Genomic DNA, 25,557 nt, shown 5'->3' with positions numbered 1-25,557 from the left:
GAGAAGCGTCCGTTCAAGAATTTAATTTGTGGAATTAGATCTAATCTAATGGATCTCAATTAGCGGGGATACGATACATAAAAATCCTGCCGACAGTGCACTTTTAATGAAGTCGCACACCTCTGCCTGACAATGACGCATTCTCTGTCTCAGCACAGCTGGTGTTTTTACCTCAGAGGGATGAGGTAACAAGCTCTGCTAAAGCAATAAGCTCCTGTCTGCCCCCCCCCACCCCGACCACAGCCACATCTTACCTCCCCTATACTCCAACCTTTGGTATTGATCCTGTTACGTGTTTGATCTGTTCCAGACAGACTCTCGGCTGTTTCCCCCTCACACAGGTCTATGTAACTGTAACAGACGCCTCTGTCCAGGAACAGCTTCGCCATGATCTCACCGTCCAGCTGTTATAAGAGCAATACCACTCTTCCCGATTCCACAAAGAGACACAAAGGACGCGACCAGAAAATGTATATGCTGGGAACTGGTGATGTTTCTGTTGCAATACCGTTTTGTCACGACTGGCTTAGAAAAGCACTCACTCATGGTAAACTAAGACATGCCACCAATAAAACTGTGACTGTTACATTATTGCTTTTCTCTGCTTCATGTTTCCGCTCTTCCAGATTATAGTTCAGGATCTGAACAAAGAACAGCCATTTTCTCTTTTCCTTCCCTGCATGTCTTCTGTCATTGTGACACTTTCCTTGACAGTGCACCAATGTACTCTCTATTATTCTGAAAAAGCCTTAAAAACTCCCACTTAAAATCTCACTTCTTTAATTTTGGAGCGGTTCTCAGTAGTAGAGAGGTTAAAAGGTAGTTTCAGATATGATACTGCTATCTTGTCAAGCTGACAAACTGTGCAGAGGCAGACACACCTTTGTCGGTTTTGCAGCCTGGGGAGGCGGAGGTGGTAAAGGGGAGGCGGCAGACGAGGCTGGGGTGCTAACGCTGCTGCTCACTGATGAAGCGTGGGGAGAGGCAGGGTGGGTGGTCAGGCCTTTAGGTGGTGGTGGCAGGTCTCCCGGGGGAGGTGATGGCGCTTTCAGACCTTGTATCTCTGCCGCGAGTTTCTCTTCAGTCGCATTGAGGTCAGCCACCAAATCCGCCATGAGCGCATCCAAATCATTGTCCTCGAGTTCGAGGAGAGACTCTGGTGTCGAAAGCAGAATAATTTTGTCAAAACATAACTCAAGTGTTAAATGCCAAGAATAGTTTTACAGTTACAGTAATAGTATACCTCTATGTCAAAATAGATGACCAGTCGGTAAAAATTGTAACATTGAATATCCCATAGTTCCCATTTTGAAATGTGATTTCCCCCAAACATGAGGATACACTTTCTTTTCATTTTACAAGTTCCTTTTTTTGGGGTTTTGATTAAGTAATGCATGAACAAAGGTTTTCTTTCATTTCAATTGTCATTCATCTTCCCTCGTCTTCCATGATAAATAAAGTCTGCTGGTACTGTAGGGTACATATGGGCTAAACAGTTACGTTCATCTGTTCAGAATTTTTATTTAAATAATTCAGTTTATGACCAATTACCTTCAAAACTAATGATAGTCCCATGAGCAGCAGCAGCTGTGCTTTGTTTTTTTAGAACGAAATGGCAAATATTAGCATGCTAACAGGCTAAGCACAGCTTTTTTAACACTGACACATGCAGCTCTGTAGCATTAGCAACCGCCACTCAACATTATTACACTTTTACAATAACACTCCCATATAGTAACCATTACTGGTGTTTTTTTGTTTTTTTAGCAAACAATCTGCATGCTACGTTCTGTTTTTGTTTTGCATGTTAGCATTGTAACTGTAAGCATGTTAGCATGCCTACATTAGCATTTTGGCTCAAAGCACCACCGTGCCTGAGTATAGCCTCACCGAGCAGCTAGCATGGATGGAGATTTTTAGTTTATTTAAGAAAATGGAACCATTTATTTTATGATTTAGCTGTGTCATGGTAGGTTTGTATTAAAGTCCTTGGAGACGTAGCGTAAATAAAGCTGATGTAACAGGCTGAAATACTTAATGATACCTACTAAAAAAGAAAACAGGGAAAGGAGGACAAATAGTAGAGTGCTAATAACAGATGCTGTGACCTTGCTTTAACATTATTACTGCTTGTTTTACAGCCCATAAGAGCCGGAGGCAAACACTGAGTAATTAGCACGTACAGTGACCTCAGTCTTCGTCTGAAGTCACATCTTGAACAGTAGCCACACATACTGCAGAGCCACTGAATGCTCAAATTGATCATTTTCTAGATAGCTGATTAAACATGCGATATACAATATGGTGCATTTGGCAACAAACATTACGCAGAAGGTCAACACCCAGCTCTTTGTAGTATTGCTTCGTGCTCGACAGACAAAATGTTAAGTCACCATTCAGGTCAGTGAAGCCGATGGATAAGTTTACTTCCTGGTTGGCAGCGGGGAGAGATTCAGGCGGTACCGTTTCCTCTCCGAGACTCTGCAGGGAAAAATGAACAAGGCGGTGTGTTTATAAGAGCATGAATACAATATCTGTGCAGCCACAGGACCCCCAGAGGCTCAGGGAGTTAATCCACAACACATTCTGAGTGCACTGAAACATAAACTGTCCCCAAACATTATGTAAGAAAGTATAGTGTTTACACATTTAATGTTACATCTGTTTTTAGGTACTACACCTAACAGGGCTTCTATGTGTAATATTAAGCCCCCCGCCTTCACCCCGGGGAGATGGAAGTGATTTAAAATGACTGGTGGGCTGAAAAACAACATCAAAGTGATCAGCAGGACTTTTCACTCAGAAAAAAAAAATCTCTAATCTCTAGCTGGCTCATGAGTTTGCCATTTGACCTCCCTTCTAAAAGAAAGTGTAATTTATGGTCGTTAGATGACCACAAAGAGTGTCTCCCCCCCGCTGTGTCTGTTGTGCTTGCCAGTCTAGAGTGTCTCGGTGATCGATGGTGGGCTTTAGCGAGTTTGTCATCTGTCTTTAAGGGAGAGAAGTCTATTGAAGAAGAGAGAGAATTAACCCTGAGAAGTCCGGAGAAAACGGGTAACTGTGCATGTGTCGCATGAAAGATGTGTTTGTCTCTTGTTAAAACAAAGGGCATCACTTGACATGAAGTGAAACCAAAAAGTGAATGTTTGTTCTGTCAAAACAGAACTCCACCAGAAAACCACCCGCTTCTCTATGATTCACGTCCCTGCCATTTGTTTTTATGACATTTTATATCCTGCCCTTTACTTATTAAGAACAATAAAAAAAAAATTAAAAACTGAAACAAATGAGAAGAAGCCAGTTGTAAGATGTAAGAGTAAAGCGCTGGAATAAAAAAACTGTGTGAACAGTCCTATGACTTTATCTTCTATAGTTGCCATGACAACTGGTTGATCTTACCTGTGTGAGGAGGTCCATCTCCCCCAGCAGGTCACTGAACATTGCGTCAATGTCGTCCATCTGGTTAAAGCAAAAAAAAAAAAGAAAAAGAAAAGTCAAGACGCAGGGAAACGCTCCAAGATCAGACTTTAAATTATTTCCCCATGAAACAAAAACCCGTCCCACCGTCGGGAGTGCCAGGTGTATCGATTAGAGCCGTATTGATCGGCGCTACAGGGCACTGAAGAATTTTCATTGATTGGGTATGGTTGTCATGACGAATGACGGCCAAGGAATGTGTGGAATAAGAAGGTAAATCCATTTGCATGGAGACACAAATGTTGAACACACACGGCGTGTTACACAGGCTGTGGTGAGACGCAGCGCTGCTACTTTTGAAATCGTTGTGGTTGTAATATGTTCCCTGAGGCTGCGCTATCTTGCAAACCCAGACTGGAGGAAGAAAACTATGTATGCTGAACTCCCAGGCATCTTTTTTTTTTGCCAGAACTTGTTGTATCTTGTTACTCATATTTCACTGGAAGGTGCAATGTTATTTCATTTTTGCATTTTCTGTCAGCTTCAGAAGTAAAATTTACTTTATAATTGACATTAGTAGTGTTTATTGAGATAAAGGTTATCTTAATCAAACTTAATCTTCCAACCCTCCTTCTTTCAAACACACGGGCCTCTTTACAAGTTGCAGTTCATTTTAAGCCATTCATTCACTCCTATATTGTCATTAAAGACCATTATGTGTTGAAACCACACACTCACGCTGCGGGACAGTGTTTGTTATCGAATTTATCTCTGAAAACGAAACCACTGACTGTTTAAAGTATGCATACTGCAGTTTAATATAGTTTGACCCTGGACATATGGAGTCAAATGTCAGAATCATCAAGGTTCATTGTTTCGGGTTTAGCAGCACAACAGCCTGAGGGACTACTATAGTAGCTGTGCAAACAACTCCAGAGGATTCACTGGAGATTTCTAAGTGTAATTATGTACATCAAGCCGTCTCTCATGTATCATTTGAAGCCTCATTTCTCAAAGCAAATGTTATCGTGGGCTTGAATGTGCAGTCAAAACAGAGCCCCTGTTTTCTTACAGTGGAACATACCCAGTAGTCAGAAACATGGGCTTCGGTGAGGGTATGAGCGGGAGTTCATTCAGTCACAGCGGGGCGCACATGAGGTATTAACATCAACAATGGTGTGGTGCACCAGTGTGCAAGCACCCCGCTCATCTACCTCCTGTAGAAATGTGAAGGTGGGTCTAAACACTACGTTCCACTGTGACCGAGCAGGTAAATGTGCAAACACCTGAGGAGGAAGTACAGCTGCTCTAAAAACTGATGAACCAGCAAACTCTGAGCCGGATAACCACCAAACCACCCCGACTAGTGGATAGAAAGACAGCTGCTGTGGATCGTTAAAGTTCGACCTTCTACATGTGGGTCTGTGGCTGTAAATGAGCTTCACTGACTTACTTTTTTAGCCACGCTATCAATAAAAATTAATTAACTCTTGAATGATTAACTCTTTAATGATGGAATGATGAAGTCATTTGCAAATGAGGAGATCTTACAAAATGTAAACCATATACTTTAGTGTTTCATTTTACTCTCTGTGCGTAAGATTTTATGGATGTCAGTTGGTCAGACTGAAATATCTGAATAATTGCTGGATGGATTATTGATCGCTGATTTTGCCTTTTTGTGTGATAAACAGTGGAGGTTTCATCAGTCCAGTCTGTCCGTTTAATGCTCTTCCTTAAAGGTCGTTTTATGAAGAAAAAGTTCATCTTTGCGTCTGTTGTTTTTCCCGCCACCACAATGCGCTTGTGACTGCGGTGACGTAAAGTTTGTTGGTCTATCGAAGTTCGAATTGTAATACATAAGACACACGAGCGGCATAATTGTAATGCAAAACTGGGAGGGTCGGGTTGTGGCAGTGAACAAGCATATGTGGAGTGTAATTTGAAATGCTAATAAGGTTAAATACAGTTGTGTTCAGGTTAGTATTATAAACAGCTATGGTCGAGTAAACGTCTGGTGTGGTTAGGTCATGGTAATGGTCTGTGACCTCGTCTCTACTACTCACTCATGAGATATTGTTTTTTTATAGTCCTCCCTTTTACTGAACTGTCAGCCACTAACCTAGAAGATTTGTTTTTGCTGCTGTGGCACATTAGGTATAAGAGAATATTATCTTTAATAATGTGTAACTCGCAGTTCAGTAAACGTTAAGATCCAGCGAAAGGAGGAGGAGGAAAAACATTTGCAAGACACCACGAAGGCAAACCCCTCAATCTCACTGCTGAGGAGACAAGTGTGACTGATTGTGTTCCAGGCGAGAGTTCACGCGGCGCTGTGACACGATGTTTCGAATCGATATTGTTCCAACATCTAACAGATGGTGTATGGTCGGAAGCTTATGAGAAACTGTACAGGCCACCCTGTGATTTTTGCAGATCAACTGCAAAAGGCCGTAGACGAAAACTTGCAAAACGTTTGTGGGAATGATGATATTACACAATCATTCTGCATCCTGACCAGAATTTGTATGTATGTGTGGCCTCTCCAACTGTCGTGAGATAGTGGGGCCCCACTCCCTCCACTCCCTCCACCCCTTTACGTAAATGTTTTGCCCCGTTGAGGAAGTGGTAAAGCTTTCTGCTATGTCGACACCGGTAGGAAATGGTGACACGATCCACCCACATACTGAATGTAACTGTTAACTTACTGATATTGTCACATTTGAATAGTCTGAAAACCTAGTTTTTAAATTCAGTTTGTGGTTTATCAATATGATATTCTCTATAATGGCTAAACAAAACATAAAGAGTAAATATTTACAACCTCAAAAGTGCAAAAAAACATTAAATCACACATTCTCCTCTCAAAATCTCTATTATTACCACTTATTAATTATGTTCAGTCCCTCAGTTAGTTTTTATCTCTTCTTTCTGTGGTGTCACATTTTATTTTGTGCTATGACAACCGCAACACAACAGCTCTCACTCTGAACAAGCCGAGTGTGACTGTGGTCCACGTCAGCTCTTTGCTCACCGACCACACGGAGCATGTTAACGCGGGAGCGCACGATGCCACTTTCACAAGTCGCACAGGGGCGAAGAAATGATTGTTATACGTCAAGTTGATCCTGCCGGCTGCTGTTAAATGGATTTCAACTCTCATGTAGAGAAGAGAAGTCAGAGAGGAGGAGTGGTTGCATTTGTTCAGATCTTAAAAACAAACCAGCAAAGAAGCATCTGCTAATGGAGGCTGAAGTTTATGTTTAGTATGGTCCATGAATAGATAATCAAATGTCATGTGGTCCAACCCATCATGTGAAACATTAAACTTGTATAGTAATGCAATTACCTCAACTGTAAGCTGTGACATCTGCAAATAAAACACAGAACAACCACAGGAGAGGTGTTAACCTGAGGGCGGTGTCATTACAACCATATTAGACTGATGGTCATTACAGCCCATGAGTATACTTAAAGGAATAGGTTGATATGTTGGGAAATAAGCTGATTTTTTTCAGAGTTGGATGGAGAATATGTTTATGTCTGTCTATCAAATATGAAGCTACAGCCAGGAGGTTGCTATATTAGCTTAGCGTAAAAGGCTGGAAACAGCTAGCAAAGCGCTGTCCCAAGGTAACACAATCCACCTTCAGTTAATGGGATGAATCTCGTTACTTAGTCCCTTTAGTGATGCTGGTGTGTGGATTTTGTTAACATTGGAGAGGGCCAGGCTAGCTGTTTCCCCCAGCTTCCAGTCTTTATGCTAAGCTAAGCTAACCAGCTGGCTTGCTGCAGCTTCTTATCTCATCTTTTCATCAAACTCTCAGCAAGAAAGCAAATAAGTGTATTTTTCTCCAAATGTCCAACCACACCTTTAAAAAAAAAAAAAACATGAATAAAACAATGATGATGTAATAAAGTGCTGCGAAGTGAGCTCAGTTTTCCATTTTAATCACACGTGTTTCTCTCGATAAGTGCATTTTCTGTGTGACAAGTTCCTTAAACCTCTGAGTCATATTCATATCGCTCTGGATGAAGGAATACTATCGTAAAAGGATGCCGCTGCCTTCTTTGACACCATTTCTGTTTTCTTTCCAGAAACCGCTCTGAAAAATATGTGATTTGTCAGCACTCGTAAATATTATTGGAAACACTTGTGCATAGAAATCTGGCAACCCTCCAAAACTCGCACAATGCATTGTGAAAACACAACTTTACTGTGCTTCGGTGAATGCCACTGCACTGGTATTCACTGAAATAAAACACTAAAAATATAGCATGCAAGTGACTAATCTCAAATATATGTCTCAGCCTTTCTTTTTTTTTTTTATAAGTCTGCACATGTGTAACTCAAGCTTCAGGCAGCAAAATGGAAACCAGACAACAACTGTGATTCGCCGTATAGAAGCACAGCATGTTTACCATGTTGTACAGAAACTCCTTCTCTTAGTTCGATCAAATCTATACTTTGGTTTCATGCAGATGTGTTTACAGAACTGGATACTCTACTATGAATTAGGCAAATTAGGGGGTTGCTGGAGGGCATAAAAACCACAAATTTAATACACAAGATCAAATCTATGTTTGCTGAGGAGGGGTTGTGTATATCACAAAATCCCCGTGAGTCATTCTACAGTCAGTATTAACCTTTAATGCAGTGTTTTCTTCCTTGACAACACCTAAATGGTTTCCATCACTTCAAATGCAACATGTTACATGACACATTATATATGAAATTAAGTCAATTTTTCTATGATTTAATCTCATCTTCTAAAAGCCAAATGTGCAAAATGTTCCTATAATCAGCGACAAACTGACGGCACAATTAGCTTTACAATACAAGGCCAGCCCTATCGGTTTTCGTGTGGTTATTGAGTCATGCAGCAGTCTGACATTATGGTCGGGTACACCCAGTTGGAAAGCAGACAACTAACACTCATAGCACTCACTAACACTCATATTAAAATACGCCTAATGACTGTCTTACAGCAAACTAATTAAGCCTTATCTCACGAGAACAGACAGAGCTGAGGTGACAGTGACAGTTTTGTGCAATTTCTTTTGTCCTGTTTTAACATAATGTGACAAAGTCAGTATCACAATGGAGGCTTTAAATCACAAAATCTGACAGGAAGATTTTCAGTCTGTGTCATGAACAGTGTCTAGCTCAAGGCAATCTGCTGCAACCGGTTCACGAAAAAACAGCGCCATTATCTAACTGAAACTACAAAGAGAAGTCAAGTATAGCAGCCATGGGTGTTGACCGTTAACTGAAGGTACAACATCGAATGTAGCAGAGGGCTGAAACTCACCTTTTTCCTAATGTTTTAATCCTCGTTTCACCGGTTAGTTTCAAGGTAGCCGCTTCACAGACATCAGTTCCCCTTAAAAATGTTATTCTCCAATAAATCTCAACAGCAAAAGTCAGTCATATGCATGCAGATTTGGGTGTGCTGATGTGGATTGCATCTGGCCCTCTGACTGTTGACTTCTTCCTGTTTAATGCGGAAGTTCAAGTCTAGACCTGCATAGCATTCCTGCTCTAACTGCAACACACACTCACAACAGTCTTGTCTAGGCAGCGCTGGGCCACCCCCCCACCACCACCACCCCCCCCACCTCCCTGCCTCCAACCTTTGGACAGGGCTCCTTATCTGCACTGCAACTGTTTCAAAGCTTCAACTACTCAAGAATAGTCAAAGTCATGCTGTGACTTCCAGTCCAGACTGTGGTGGTGACTGACAACCAGATGATGACGTTCGTGGAGAAAGAAAAAAAAGAAAAGAACATAAAAAGTTTTGGTGGGATCGACAGAACGGCTGAATCAGCGCGAGGAATGTGACGTGTCTCGGTTAATAATTCACCTCACTGAAAGTGATTTACAGCAGGTCTTTAGACAGGAGTGGTAATGTGGCAGGACACCAACTCATGCTTTCATATACATTCAACCTTTTTTCTTTTTCCCCTTTTTCTCTGCTTAAAATCAGGAAGGAGTATCTTAAGACACTGGTGTGGTGCAATAAGGTCATTTATCTTCGGGGGGGGGGGGGGGGGGGGGGGCGACGGCGATGACGACCAAGGAGAGTCAAGCTGTCAAGGTATGAATAGCCTCTGGCTCTTATCTGACCATGCAGACACAGATAGCTCTATTTATTTGCATTTCTCCTTGAGTCAACCTGGGAGGCCAAAAGACAAGATTTCACATCTTTCTTTTAATCTCTTTTTAGCTCGCAGGGATAGTGCACACAGCTCAACGCAAGATGTGTCAAAATATTAGGAAACTGCGGTCAAAGGGAGGTGAGGAATGAGCATCATGATGCAAAATTAAGCTTAAAAGAACAACTTCCCCTAATTTGAGGAAAATATTAGCATTATTTCTCTATTATTAGCACTTCTGTGTCCTATTTTCCCCTCAAGTCTCGCCCTGGCTCCAATGGGAAAGGCAGACCACCGTCTCTGTGGCAAAATCCTGTCATCAGACGGTGAAGCCGAGCACCACGGGGAGAAACCAAATAACCTTGAACGCGCTCGAGAGCCTTTCATGACTTGTGATGTATTAAACAAACACTTGGGGTACAGGCATGTGTCCCAACCACCCTCATTTCCTCCCTCTCTCAGGGGTTGACAAACAGATGGACACCAAAGGCGTAGCCTCCCGTTAGCTCCAAGCATCTCCCAAACACGAGCACGCCGGTGCCTCGGAGAACATTTCTCAAATAAATACACTGATTAATGGTTGTGGAGCTCGGCAGCAGAGAGTGGGGTGATTTTTTTTTTTTGCCGTGTCACTCGTCAGGCACTGAGGGTGGTCCAGCAGAGCGGATACTGATAACGGTTTTTGATGTGCTCGTACATCACAGCACAGAGTCAAGAAACTGTGATTTTTAGTAAGCATATCAAATATTATGCACGACAAATAAAGGATGTAGGAACTGGTTGCAAAACAAAGAGCAGTCTGTTGGTTTTGAAGAATTACAAAAGCCCAGATGGTAAGGTGTGACACACAACAGAGGGCACATTTTTAAATCATTATTCTCTGTCATGTTACATCTGAGTGCTCCAACACACCTCTGAATACCTTTCTTGGGCTTCTGCCCTAAAAGAAAATGGGGTGATAATGACAAAACCAGTGGACACCTTGCAAAACGATATAGAGCGTTTGTTAAATATAATACTGCAGAGGACAAACTGTCACTATGATGATGTGAAAAGTGATGTATACTACAGGAGTGTTGCAGTGCCCTCTGTTTGTACTCTGCTGTACTGTACATGTACAAACGCTATTGAACTCAGTGGGTGGTGTGGAGCAGTTTATGCTACCAGCCTGCACTGCTTATTTCTTTGTGGTGCAATAATCCACACGGCGAGTTTACGCCAGTAGAGTAACTGCCAATTAGCCGCGTGTTTTTGTATGTATGCAACTGATTTGGGTTCCAGTGAGTCCCTCACTGCTCTCCCCGGCCGGACTTGTTTGCCAACAAGAATCCAACAAACAAGGAAACTTGAGGTTTGTTTTCATTAATATGAGTCAAACTCGGCTCGATGTGGAAGCTCATGTCTGCCAGGAAAAGAGAAAATTGGATGAAAATTGGCAAGAAAAAAATAAAATAAAGAACTCATGGTAAGTGGAAGTAATGAGTGACAGTGATAATAAACAAAACTTATGAGTCCCACTTATGAGATACTGCGTAATTCAAAACTAGGAGAATAATCAATCATGACATGCTTAGAGAAAATGACAAGTCAAGACTTAATAATAACTAAAAAATGATGAGATCATTAGTGCAATTTTTGAGATGATAAATCCATGAGAGAATAAGTCCAAGAGTCATAATGATAATTAGTAAAAGCAAATATCATAAATACATACAAAGTTGATTCACAGGGTCAAAATTCTGAGATAAATAATGAGATATACTTTATAAGATTCTAAATCAAAAATTATGAGACAAGTAAAAAATCTTGACTAACGAGATACTAAATTAAAACTGAGATAATACATCAAATTTATGAGAAAATAGTCAAGTATGAGACACTATATCTCAGTTATGTGATACTAATTCAAAACTATTATGGAGATAAATGCGTCAAAAATATGAGATAATTCAAAATCTTGACATATGACATACTAAATTACAAAAATTGAGAGAATAAGTCAGAATGAGATGAAAAAAATTATTAGGGTAAATCAAGATTCAATTATATCAAAAGTTTGACATAGTGAGTCAAAATTACAAGATACTAAGTATGAATTTTGATGAGTCAAAATCTTGTATTTTCATTGTCATCATTTAAAATGTTTCATCTCTTTTCTTTTTCTTCACCTCCGTACCTGCCTGACCTTGAAATAATCAAACAGAAAACGACACCAGAATCTGCCAAGCTACAAACATCAGCCTCAGATAACCTCCCGCTGGATGTGCGGTTATGCAGAAGCACTAAAAACGAGAGTATAGGAGAGGTTTCCAAAAAAAAAAAAAAACAGCTGTGGGTTTCACATTCCTGACTTCCACCATAGGTCTCTTCAACAACAGCTTGACCTCTGTTGGCTTTGTCTATAAAGGGGAGCGCTCGGTGTTGACAAGGCCAGTATAACGTGAAGAACGCCGGGAGTTGAGAGCCAGCAGCTGTCTCAACATCCACACTGCGCTAAACAAAAAACTTACTGCCACTTTTTTTTTTTTTGCAACTTGGATGGTCACAGGGTCAAAGGAAAAGTCAACAGTGAGTGAAATGAAAAGTGACAGTCACCAGGAAAAAGACGACAAGGGAGGAGAACAATCATTTTTGGTATTACACAGATTAAAATTTCCACTTTGTTTTTTTTTTGTTTGTTTGTTTTCTTTTTTTTTTTTTAACATGAAAACAGAAGAAACATTTAGATTTAGAAAATGTTTCTTATAGGGAATTCCTGTGCGGAGAACAGGGAAGGTGAAGGGTTAATTTGTGGCCGGGGAAACCTGATGCTAATTAAGTCTTTGGAATGCCACATACTGACATTGTAGTGCGGAAGCCCTCAGAGTGGGTCAGGCATGGAGAGAGCCAGCAGTAATGCGTGTGTCTAATGTTTTTATTCCTATCTGACAGTCGGGAGAGTCAGTCTCACCAAAACCCCCGGGGCTGATGTTCTGTGAGGGGCTGCTGATCTAGACTCTCTGTGTCAAGTGTGATAAAGTTTGTTTTCAGTTGTGACACAGGAGACAATAGATGGTTTTTCTCAACTTGAATCCTTGAGCAGTTTTTAGGAGCTTTTCAAAGATTTTTCCATATTTTTCTTTTTCCATTTGAGAATCTAAAGCTGAATTCGCCTTTTCTTCTTTTTTACAGGTTTAAAAAAAAAAAAAAAAACTGATGCAAAAATGGTTTTACTGACATCAGTGCTGTTGCTGCTGCTCTCTTCTGTATCACTGCACAACACCGCGCAAGCTGTCGCAGAGATTTGCCGGGGGACGCACTGCTACGGCGGGGAAACCGGCGATCCAAGACCGTGCACCGGAGCGCACTGTCCTGGGGGCAGATCCTCCAGAACGCCGAGGCAGTTTAACCCGAACACGCAGGGGAGAGCGGTGCAGGGAGCTGGCGGCCAAAACCACGCGTACCCGAGCTCTCCAAGAGCTGCGTCGGAAGCCTATCCGGCCGTGCAGCCGCTCCGCGGGCGGCACAGCAGCGGCAGCGACAGCGGCGGCGGCGCGCGGGTGAGAACGCCTGAAGTTTTACCTGCAGGATGCACCGATGCGGACTGCGCTGCTCTTGTGAAACAATTTCAGCCCACAAATGACACCCGAGACTGTAGAGGGATCGAGTGCAGACTGCCCCTGAGGGTGCGACCAAAACCTCGAGCAAAGTCCTGTGTGGGTGAGGGATGTCTGGCCGGTTCAGAGGAGAGCGTCTCCTCCGCCGCCAGCCAGCTTCCCCCTGTCCATCTGTCCGACAGAGCCGCGCAGTTTCTGGGAGATTTTCCGGAGTTTGGATATCCTTCATCGGAACTTGGCGGCGCGCCTCTGGGTGTGCAGCTCACATGTGACATCAAGCCAGGTCTGCTATCTTCATCATCAGTGTAATCTAAAATGTTAACAGTTGTCTTTACAGGCTGCTCTATCCCACTTCTTTCAAATGCCATATATCGCACTGTGCTCCAGTCTCACCACATACACATTTAGTCTTTATTGACTTTAAACCCCCCTTTTCCCACCTGTGGTCAGCACAAGGGGATTATGGTCTGAGAGCAGAGGACGACTTTGACCTTCAGACCAAAAATATAATCTGCAGAGCGGCGAGAGTAGCTGAACTGGAAGAATGTCTCACAGTCAATTGTCCAGAAAATTTAGAGTGCTTTGATGTTGATCCATATAGGAAACTTTCAGTACACTTGCCACAGCTGGGCTGAGTAACTGGGGTCACTGGGTGTTCACACTTCGTGCCAGCAGTTTGCTGAAATCTGACTTCTGAATCAGACTTAATCTCATTTAATCACTTCCTCCACTGCGGTGTTTAACACTGAGTCTGATCCCGTCCTTCACTCTGCATTATTTTCATCGTAGGTGAGAATGAAGTTCCCTCAGAGGACGCCCTCATCCTGCACCTCCAGCTGGCCAAGGGGCAGGAGAAGCTGGTGGAGGCCCTGCGAGCCCAGCAGATGGTCATCCGCGACCTGCAGCAGAAGCTCGCCGACCAACAGGAGGCGCTGCTGTCTCAGCAGCGGGAAATCCTGGATCAGCAGCGGCGCATGTACGAGCAGATGGACGTGGTGAAGGCGCAGTACGGCCTCCTCTCTGACACCGTCAAACAGGTCTCCTTCCAGGGCCTGCAGGGCGAGCTGCAGAGCTACTTTGAGAGCCACCTGGCAGGTCTGCAGAGCCAGGCCCGCAGCCACCTGCAGAAGTCCTACGCCGTCCACAAGATGGACATGGACACGAAGGTGATGGATGTAGTCGGGGAGGCTAACTTCCCTCAGCCTCTGCTGGGATGCCCGTCACCCTGTGGATCAGAGGAGTTCTGTGATTTTCAGAGGGACCCACCTCAGTGTGAGAAGTGCACCATGTGTCCACCAGGTTTCTTCCTGATCTCACAGTGCTCTCCGACTGCAGACCGTATGTGCCAGGTACTATCCTTTAAAATACTGATTCTGGCTGTTCGACTAAAAAAGAAATGGGTCTCAGGCCAGTCCTGAACTGGCGTATTTTTAAAATCAGATATCTGCACTGTGTCAAAAAAAAAAACAACCTTCTGCAAACAAAAGTGGGAATGGGTTTCATCTGGAAGTCGTGGTGCCAATTGATGATATCAGTCAGTGGTTTTCCAGCCAGTGCCAGCATTGCCCAAACATAACAACAGCTGGTTTGAAGTGAAAATGTTGAATGATCTCATCGCTGATTGGAATAAAACCTTCATAGTTCCCTGTCTATTTGTGTTACCGTAAAGTTAATTCTCGAGTTAATGAACACCAGTGCAAAATATCATAAAAATAAAGAAAAATAAAGCATTGGTATTGATATCAGCTTTCCAAAATTCAGCTGAACTCAAATATTAATATTCAAAATGTATCCATGTTGATGATATACATCTGTTTAAATTACAGGACAGAGACGAATGCCTTGAATTACCAAATATTTGTGGAGAGAGAGTGAAGTGCCTCAACACCCCAGGTGAGTTTAACACAGTGCTGATAATAAACAGAAACTTATTCTACTGACAGGGACAGAAGAAGTATTATCTACAAGTTATTTTCATTTTAGAACACTTTTTTCCACTAGTTTATCTAAAACAGAAAGAATGTACCAATAAAATAATCATTATACACTGGATCACAGGTCTGCAGAGCTGTGGGAGCTTGTTTTTACACCTCGGTTTCTCTGTTCTTGAACTGCACAGGAGGGTTCAGGTGTCTGGGCGTCTCGGAGAGAGAAGCAGTGATGGGCTTGTGCGGTCACGACTACTTTTACAACCAGGAGCTGCAGGAGTGTCAGGCCTGTTCGGACTGTGACGGAGAGCCTGTCACTGCTCCCTGCGCGGCCATCAGCGACACCGTCTGCGGACAGAATTCAGAGAGCCGCATGTCCCAGTCTTGGGCGGCGAATGTGGCGGTTCCCTCTGCCAGGACCTCTGGCGCCCACATCTTCCCTGGGCTTCAGCTAAACATCCGAGGGAAGGAGAGCAGTGATTTACTGTCGAACGAGGCGGGGAAGGTGACCTTCCTGCAGCACGGCCTGGTGTGGTTGGATCATAACTTTGCCATAAAGCACAGCTGCAGGAACTTCCTCCAGGTGGGGATGAGACTCAACGGGAGCCAGGAGGAGGAGGGGCGCGACCTCAGCGGCGTTCGCATTGAACAGCCTGACGGGAAGTACTTTCAGGGAGTGAGCGTCAGCAGCGGCGTGGAGGTGGAGCCCAATCACACCTTCACTCTGCTGCTGAAGAGTCCGAATCAACACTGCAACCAGAGCAAAGATCTTCACGTGTACGACATCACCGCTCCCGCTTTAAGTCTCTTCTGGTTGTCTCATGATACCGGCGCTGTTGCCATGACAGCTCAGATGTCCCTGTTGGTGCACTACCAGACCAGCTACCGCCCTACCTTCCGTGTGACCGCAGTGTCTGACCCCTATATGATCAGCCTGACCCATGACAACCGTGGCGTGCGCTTCACAGAGAGCGGCGTGGTAAAGTTTGTCCTCCAGCAGGCGCTGTACTCCATGGGCCACACTTGCATTCGAGAGGGTTTCTCCCTGATTGCGTACACCAACCGCAACGGGACCGGCCAGGAGGCGATGCAGGCCTTCAAGACGGGCGTCAACTACAGGACACCTCCATCACGCTCTCCGGTGCCGTGAGCGTGGACAGCGGGGACACGCTCAGCTTCGAGATCACGTCTCCGTCGCAGTGCAACATCCGTTATTTTGGGGACAGCTCTGGGATCAGCATGCTGAGCCTTATCTGGATTCCCTCAGCTGTGTCTTCAGCCTTGACTGGCACCGTGTCCAGGACCGGTCTTCCCTTCGGAGCAGTCAGGAATAAACCGCTGTTGTTCCAGCAGATCAGCTCCGACGTGCCGCAGGTTCATTTGGCGCGCTCAGGCGAGCCGAGCAGCCGCAAGAACTTCGTATTCCACGAGAAAGGGACGGCAAACGTAGCCCTCAACCTGAAGCTCATCCACTCCTGTAATATAGTAAAACTGACTTTGCAGCGGGCGGGGGGTCCGGGTCAGAGTGGGCAGGGAGGTCCTGTGGCTCAGCAGGTGTCTGGATACATGCCCGAGGGGAGCGAGTGGGCCAGTATCGGGCTGAGGGCTTCGTTTCAGGTCCAGAATGGCACAGCTGTGTATGTGACTCTGGACTGCATCCGTGGACGAGTTAACCAGATAACACATGAGGGAGGCACTAATATTTCAATCCTCTGGGTTGCAGTGTGATCAAAGGCAGGACGGAGCCTCGTGTCATTAATACATTTTGTGAGAATAAAGAACAGTTTTGCACAATATTTGAATTGCAGAGCAGATTCAACAATTTACCAAATCATGGAAGAATACTGGTTGATGAAAAACGTATTCATCTGTTCCACATATTTTGTCGTATTATTGTTTTAAATGTATATTTCATCACCTGTTTAGACTTTTATTGTGAAATCTTTTTGGGTATGATTTACATATTATAAGTACTGCTTTCGCTTGAAGTACTTCGGCTGGTTGAGCAGTGACCAATTCTACATTGAATGTCTAAGTGTGTGTGTGTGTGTGTGTGTGTGTGTGTGTGTGTGTGTGAGTGTGTGTGTATATGTACTGTATTTGTGTGTGCATATGTGTGCAGTGGTGCTAATACATGTATATGTATGTATATGCGTGTGTGCACACATTGGCATGCCTACTTTTGCGTATGAGTCTTTTGATATGAACTGTGTATCCTTCCATCCCTGCATATATATAACATCCTGTATGTAACAAATCTTTTGTATTTATCATTAGGCCTTTCAAGCAGTAGTTTGACATTTTAAGGAAATACACTTAGCCGATATGTTTCCTGAAGGAGAGTTAGCTTAGCTTAGCATAAACATGAGGAAACAAGGGGAAACAGCTAGCCTGACAGCAGACATCAGTGTTGGACTCAAACGCTGAACAGACTTTTGGTTGGAAGTGAAAATCAGGTTGATGTCAAAACATTGCGACGTTTAGCAGACGTTGGGTTTTATACGTCAAGATTAGCAACGCAACTTCAAACCAACAAAATATCAATGTCAGCTGTTGTCAGTGTTTTACATCTATTAGACGTTGTTCTGATATTTTCCCATCTTCGCATCCTACATTCAACCAAATATATATCCTTCTCACGGCGTTTGTGACCAGCCGGCGCCAGCAGGGAACTGTTTTATTTTAATTTTACTTGCTGTTTCTTTCTGTCTTCCCTCTTGATGCTAAGCTAAGGTAAAATAGAGCTTGTGATAACTTCATATTCATCAAACAGATATGAAAGTGCTATCAAACTACTCGTTAACTTTCCACCAAAAAGAAAACATTTCCTTAAATGTCAAACTATTCCTCTGATGCTCTGAAGAGTTTGTCATGAAAGAACAATACACTAACGCAATGTAGTAAACTTTCAATACGACGCAGTTTTTGTACTTGATGATGTTTTTTGATGATATTTATTTGCCTTTTATACAACAGGGCTTTTGTATTTACACTATGGAATGCATATATTTGTCAGACGAGCAAAACAGAAAAAAAATGTGTTAAAAAAAGAAATATGTTAAAGCACTGAGTAGGCAGTGTTGATATTCAAATACATGCAGTGATAGCCTCTATCATACACTTATTTTGCACATGTATAACATAGTATTGTGGAATGTGCAAACATTTGTTATTCCTTTGCCTAAATACTGTTTCCCTGTGAGGAGCTGCCCATGCATATCGTTGCTAATTGCCTCTGTGTGTGTTCTGTCCTCTGAACAATTAGGCATAATTAAGTGTTTCAGGAAGTTGGCAGTGAAACTCTTCAGCTCGACTCTCACTTCATTATGTTTAATGATTTTCTTTCTGTGTGTGTGTGGTTGGGTTCCCTGCACGTGTCTCGTGGAACGCCGATGCATGTATTCTCGTTCAACGCCAAATAAAATGTACATATATTTTGCCAGAAAAGAAATTTCGCTCTAGCTTGTTGGTTTTACTCAAAAAAACATTGACTTTAGGGGAGAGAATATAGGACCTAAAAGTTTCACGATTTATGCATCATGACAATCAACATTTCATACTGAAAACCCATTATTTTCCATTAAGTTAAAGGGTAAAAGTTTAACATTCAGACGTTACTCATTCCATTTAATCTCAAACATACTGAACCTATTTAACAGCAACGCTGTTCAGCAGCAAAGGTGCCAAAATTGCAGACATAATACCTGGAAAATCATACACTGTATTTTCCTCTCAATTGGTCTTAATCAAGTTCAAATTATTCTTCCATCTATTACCTATAGGAGAGCTGGTCTTTGGCTTAAACATAACAAATAGCCTGTGAGTCAATGGGAGGGAGACAGCAAAAAAAAAAAAAAAAGTCTGCTTGTGAGAAACAATCAAATGTTTCTGTCGGTTGCCTGAATTGAAAACAGGTGTTTCAGTGGAGCAGTGCTCCAGATGTCTGATGCTGTAGATCAAATGAGACCCACAGCACATGAAGAAGTTCAGACATCAGAGAGAGAGAGAGAAACGGGGACAGAGAAACAGAGCAGAAAAAACAGAGAAGAGAGGGAGGGTGTGTGTGTGTCTGTACGTATTAAAAAACTTTGTCTTTAAAGCTTCTAATAAATATTTTATATATTAACAACACAGAAACAAATGACTGACTGTAATGTGAAAGATTCCGCTTGTAGTGATGAAGCCACAGAGACTTACCAGTGAACTTTGTCGTCTCCCCTTGGCTCATTACGGCCCTTTAGTTAGAGCCTCTTTTAGTTTTGGTTTTACTTCTGACAAATTCCAGTGTCGTTAACCTTATTTCCAGCAGTCAACAGCTGTTTCCTGCAAAAATAACACACAAAAAAAAAACAGTCTGCTGAGCACACTTCATGCCACCTGCCTTCCACTAAGCAACAGACAAAGTTAGCGATTAGCTGGTGAAGCTGCAACATCAAACATCTGGCAGTGGTTGTAAATAAAAAAAAATAACGCTTCATTCATCAGTTGGCCAGAAACATGACTCTGGACTTCAAAGTTAAGCTACTTATGAGTTACTTTTTTTTAATCCACTGTGTAATTGTAAGCACAGAGAGTTCTGTAATCACCCACACCTCAGTCCACAGAACACAGTCCGTGCACAGTTTCTGCACACTGGACCGACTAGCATGCCCGGAAGCAAACATTACGCACCGCTAGAATCAACAATGCAAAACAGACGCTAGCAAGATGCTAGCATCTAGCAACACGACCCAAACAATGACAAACAGATCATCCAAAGACATGAACAATCTGCTTATGCGATTGTCAGCAGTACTAGAGAAAACTAAATCAGAACTGATAGAGAGACGAAATCTGTGTTACGAGATCTTGCGAGAGTTTGTTGCTAAAAAAAAAAATTAAAGCCATTTTAATGTCAGAATGTTCGGAAGATCTGTGGCTCATGAAAAATGGGTACAATATGTATTTCGGTGGCTATGGGGCGAAAGAATCGGTCATTATCTGCGGTCATGTTCACTTCTCCCGTTGGCAGGATAAGAAACCCATGTGACACGGTGCCGCCTACTACTGGCCAAAACATCTTTTGATACTGTTTTAAATGATTTTAGTGCACAAACATAGTTTTTATTGATCATTTACACACTTAAAACTGCAAAAGCTGATTTTTTGGTCCCTCCTTTTAAGTGATTTCTCATGTGGCAAAGTTGTTAGCAAACAGTTGCCCTTTCAAACATTCAGCAGATACAGACTACAGCAGCATTATCATTCCTTAGGAGTCGTGTTTCTGGGCACCTGGTGAATGTGAATCCAGTCCAATCCAAAATCCAATCTTTTTTTGGTGTCTACCGTAAGAAAATATCTCTTTAGTTGCCAAATGCTCCACTGTTACCTTTGTCTGCCATTTGGTGCTTTCATGTGATCCATTAAAATAAAGATTATAGCAGCTTTAAAAGAGAAGCATACTAATTCTGCATTTTCTGTGTTCATCTTTCACAAATAAACATGAGACCCAAGATCAGACGCCACAGTCAACATAGTCTAACCAAAGAATTTCAGGTTTCAGAAATTCAATTCAGAAAATCTTGTGATGTCAAGACAGAAAAAGGTGCCATGCAGTTGGATGGGCCACAGACTTGCATGCTAGTGTATGTGTGGCAACACAGAGAGACATCTTTCATCACCACAGTGCATCTGTTGTGAGTTTATTTGCTTTCTGAGGGTTTTTGTGTTTGGAGTTCACTCAAACAGTCAATGGCATGCGAGGAAGTTCCTCTAACAGAACAGAAATCTGTGACGATTCCAAAAGCACAACTGTTTCAACAACTAATTTATCCAGCACGTATAACATCACCGCTTTTTTATGTTTGTCTGAATGAGTATCTGCCTCATTAGTTCATGTTTGCTGAAGAAAATACAACATGGTGTCACGTTAATGGACACATCAGTCGCAGTGATTTGTGGTCGAGGTGAACACCTTCCTAACCCAAACCTGGCCCCTGTCTGCTGCGATGTTGACTCAAAAAGGACAAAGCCAGAGACAGGCTCGCTTTAATCAGAAGCGGATGTTACTGTAAGAGCCAAGGCCTCTTGTCTACAGGGAAATGTTGAGGCCATGTGGTCAGGTTTGATGCTGCAAACCTCCACGCTGTGTGTTACAGTGGTACTCTATGGGGTGTGAAGAAAATTTGTGATGAGGATGTTGATTTTTTTTTTTTTTTTCTAATCCAGATTGATGGTTTCTTCAGAGAATAAATCACATCAAATTGTCTAAGTAGGGGAAATTAAATCCATTGCACAGTTTGAAATGTCTTCATCCTGCAACATTAAATTACACGGCTGGAAACCAGTTCAGCACTGTTAAAATTTGGTACCAACTTTTGTGTGCTAAGTATCTTCTAAATAGCCAAAAATCCCTAATGTTTTTTATAGGTGTGGCCATATTTTGATCAAAGTTTTCATCTTTCTTTTAAGCTATAATGCCAAAAACTTAAAACCATGTGCATTAACTCATTGAATGACTCGATATTGTGATCAAGGCAGAAGTATGAGACCACATCATTGACCTGGCGAGACTCTAGATGACGTTTCCTCCAAGAGGTTTTTAAATGCACCTCTGGAGTTGAGAGAACGGGGGTGGGTTTATGTGCGCTGTGCTTATTTCCCCACTTAACTAAGAAATCTAATAAGTGACTTTCCTAAATGTGTCTGGACGTCCGTGTTGCATCCACATCTCTAAACTGGTAGTTTCTCACTCTTCGTTTCATCACAAATTCTCCATCATCCCCTCATCTGTCGCAATCTCCTCCCCTCCTCCGTCCATCTGTGCCGGTGTTTCTCTCCTCATTAGAGAGGTTACTGATGCATGAGGGAATGAGCTGGCAGGTCAGTAGCCACAAACACAAGAGTGGGATTCATATTGAACAGCCTGTGAAAGGGTTCTCAGTCCGACAAACTTAAATAAGTTGCTACACAAAATCTCCTTTATATTCCTAAGATTTATATCATCGAGCCGGAAGAAGAAATACTCTAAAAAGAAAACAGTTTCTTGTGCAAATCCTGCTTTCTGTAGGATACTTTGGCCGAGAGAAACCTGTACTGGCATTGAATATAATCATGCTGGACATGCTCTATGTCCCTGTTCCAGACTTGGCAAGGGCTCTGCATAGTTCCCTCCAGTGTCTGGTAAATTCCCTGATCACCAGGAATGCAGCATTTAATTTTCTTGTTCTTTAGCTGACCTTAATCATTTCTGCGTCAAGGGCAATCTGAAACTCCAGAGCCATGGGATCAGTCAGTCTGGGTGTGGAAATAAATACCTGTGTGTGTGTGTGTGTGTGTGTGTGTGTGTGTGTGTGTGTGTGTGTGTGTGGCTGTGTGTGTGCTTGTGTACAGTATACATATGTATATGTAAAAGAGAGTGAGACCTGTCTTGCTGTCTTCATGAAGAGGCCATTTAAAGTGCTGATGATGAATAATAGGTTGGCTGACAAAGAGCTAGCAAGTCCCTCTGGTGTATATTTAAACGGCGGAGAGATGCTCTCTCACTCATATCAACTCCCCGGTGGTCCATGAGGTTAATTGCTTTCTCCAGCAGGCGCTTACAGATTAACTATCTCACTGAATGCATCCATACAAATGACTCTCCATGTACCAAAATAAGTTGAGCAGAGTGCTGTGTGTGTGTGTGTGTGTGTGTGTGTGTGTGTGTGTGTGTAGGTAGGTAGCAGACAGGGTGCACAGTGAAGTCACAAGAGCTAATGAGTATGACTAAGTCTGACTAACAAAGTGGGCTCAACAGCCACATAGACAACAACACAGAAAGTGCCACTGCAGTAAGAGTTTCATTTGTAGTCTTTAACAAAAGTGTAGTAGTCTAGTATTTATAGTATAGAAGCAGATGGAGCCCAGCAGGCATGGATGTGGTGATTAGCAGGCTTCAACCAAAACTACAGAAACAGTCTTTTGTAACTGCACGTTGATTTGTAAGTGCACTATCACCAGGACAACATCATCTGTCAGTGCTTTTCAAAGCCATTTGCAAAAATTTTAAATCACTGCTTTATTTAGGTTAGGGGACCTTTGTTGTCATGGTTGAAACAAGAAACCACTTAGCTAAGAGTAGTAATAACTGAGGTCATGGTTAAAAAAAGAAATTGTTCACTGTCGCTAGGAAACAGGAAGCAAATAGTATGATGTCACTGATGTCAATGTTGAACATTTTGTTGGATTGTTGAATAGTGTTTTGAGATAGAGATTGAGATGATGATGAATCAAATCGATAACACCAGCTCATGAAGCATGTACCATACAACAACTTTTGTAGTCAGGGCTCACCAACAAAGTATTCAAGAGTAAAACTGCCAGCACATCAGACCCACACACACAAACACCAACAGCAGAACATCAATTCCACTCAAATACGGACCCACACGATGATGTAGCAGAGCCAGAAACACTATGAACCTAACAAAGAACTGGGTAGATGTGTACAGCATCTACCCAGATGCCTGACTAACATTAAAGACACAGACCACAATACTCTAAACAGTCCACATCATCTCATTCAACATCCCATATAGTGTCCTGTACTGGTCCCAAAACCAACATTATGGAAAAGATAGGACTCAGTCTATTGTCTCAAAAGCCTAAGCTGGAGTGAATCCTATCTTTTCCATTAATTCAGAAGTGAGAAACATATGAATTATGTGTAAAAGGTCAACAACAAAGAGGGTGTTTCTTAAAAACCTAATACCCAAAAGGTAAAAGAGTAACTAAGGCACAACAGCCACACAAAATACTATTAATATAAATAATAAACTCATCTCAAAACTTATCTCTACAACAACTAATTCCCACTGTCTCACTGTTAGTGACTGAGCACCAGTGTTAGCTAACATTACATATAGGTAATTAAATGACAAGCTAACATTGGAAATGAATGGGCGCTATCAGCTAGCTAACATTAGTTAGCTAAACTAACTTCCGGCAAAAGTTAGAAACAAGATAACGTCAGCGTCCATCTGTAAATACTTCACACAGTCTCATTCAGAAACTGTGTGGGTAAGACGGTAAAGTTTATTAAACCACCTGGATAGTTTATTACTGTCACTTACATTACCATCGCTGTCGCACGGGGGCAGAGACGCAGCGCGAGCCACTGGCGCGAGTACGGAAAGTCAGATTTAACGTCAGAGTAAGGAAATGGCACGGCCCACTTTAGGGGTGTTTGAAATCGTATCACAATATTCTTCCAAGTATGAATATGGGAAATATTTTCTAATAGTTATAATTACAGGTAAGAAAGATATCTAGATTTTGTAACCCCCCCCCCAGACTGTTGTTTTTACCGCCTTTGGGGGGGGGGTCGTCCATGTTTTAACCCTGCCAGTCAGCCAGGTAACAGATTGATGAGATTATCTAAACCAATTAATATGTAGGTAAAACTGGAAGAAAAAAAATTCTGAAATATCAATAAATCCTCATTGCATGGGAAAATATTCTGTATACAGATACAGAAAATATTAGTCAAAGATGAACCAGGAAGTTAATTATAAACAGTTTTACATTTTGCAGCCCAAACTACCAAAATACAACCCAAACTGGAATAAACCAATAAGTAAACGTATATTTATATAGCATCTGTCACAGATTTCTTTTTAAAAATCACAAAGTGCTTTACATCATAAAAATAAAAGTTCAAGACGAAGAAATGGGACGTTTTTTTTCTCTATTGGCATTTATTTTTGGTTGCAACAAGTTGCATAAACACAACATTTATGTATGTTTGCTACTTGTGTCCATGTGTCAGAGGTTTTCCATTTAAATGAGCTGCCCACTGTGTCTGGAAACTTCACTGTGAGAGCTAGTCAGAGTGAATGAAAACACTTGTGTTTGTGGGCCTTAAAACCAAAACAATGAGCTGAAACACACTGAAATGCCTCACAGAGCTGAGTCTGGTGTTGATTCTCAGTGGGATTGTCGCTACAAGCGGCCCCTTTCACATTACACAGTCATTTGGTGATTGTTAAATTAAAAATATTGATTAGAGCAGCTTTAAACTTGGACGCCTTTCTCTTTTGACCACTAAACCAACAAATCAATGCTTGGTGGCAAACTCTTGGCTGCACAGCTGATAAGTAACAACAACAAAAAATGTGTGTTCGTGACTTCTGCTGTCAGCCAAGCATGCGGACTCTCCCCTCAGGTGACGAGGCTTTCATGTGTCAGCTGAGCGGTGTCAGAGTGAAACCAAACACTAACAGATGACCCACCAGCTTCTGGGTTGGCATTAGGGACAGAGGCAGAGTTCAGGAGGAGTACGACTCCGAGGACTACGAGGTGAACGCCACCAATTCCAACAGAAACCAACATCTGGTTTGGCTTATGCGCCTAACACACACACACACAAAGGTCTGTTTTCAGGAAGACTTCAGTTGTTTATAGGAGCATGAGAATCCTTTTGGCCTTTCTGTCAAAATGCT

At 42.3% G+C, this 25,557-nt stretch overlaps 2 protein-coding genes across 3 annotated transcripts in view; one reads left to right on the top strand and one right to left on the bottom strand.

The window, feature by feature from the left end:
* Nucleotides 1–19,341, bottom strand: part of apbb1ip (amyloid beta (A4) precursor protein-binding, family B, member 1 interacting protein) — a 31,868-nt gene extending 12,527 nt beyond the window's left edge. Inside the window, exons 1-4 of one of the 2 annotated variants that reach the window (XM_056364672.1) lie at nucleotides 19,295–19,341; nucleotides 3,400–3,459; nucleotides 2,394–2,481; nucleotides 882–1,156 (exon numbers count right to left, since the gene is read on the bottom strand). In XM_056364672.1, coding sequence (XP_056220647.1) covers nucleotides 882–1,156; nucleotides 2,394–2,481; nucleotides 3,400–3,459 — 423 coding nt within the window. In that variant the 5' untranslated portion in view covers nucleotides 19,295–19,341. Of the gene's footprint in view, nucleotides 1–881; nucleotides 1,157–2,393; nucleotides 2,482–3,399; nucleotides 3,460–8,729; nucleotides 8,977–19,294 lie in introns of those variants that run through there. The other variant, XM_056364671.1, reaches the window with a different exon arrangement.
* nell3 (NELL (neural EGFL like) family member 3) lies at nucleotides 12,369–16,253 on the top strand. The gene is made up of 4 exons (XM_056364670.1): nucleotides 12,369–13,452; nucleotides 13,959–14,518; nucleotides 14,996–15,062; nucleotides 15,289–16,253. Exons 1-4 carry the CDS (start codon nucleotides 12,777–12,779, stop codon nucleotides 16,245–16,247), a joined length of 2,262 nt encoding a protein of 753 aa, XP_056220645.1. The 5' UTR covers nucleotides 12,369–12,776; the 3' UTR covers nucleotides 16,248–16,253.
* Nucleotides 19,342–25,557: the final 6,216 nt, after the last annotated feature.

Source organism: Seriola aureovittata, chromosome 20, assembly GCF_021018895.1.
Source record: "Seriola aureovittata isolate HTS-2021-v1 ecotype China chromosome 20, ASM2101889v1, whole genome shotgun sequence".
In the NCBI taxonomy this organism is placed as follows: domain Eukaryota; kingdom Metazoa; phylum Chordata; class Actinopteri; order Carangiformes; family Carangidae; genus Seriola; species Seriola aureovittata.
This window is presented reverse-complemented; position numbering and strand designations above follow the sequence as displayed.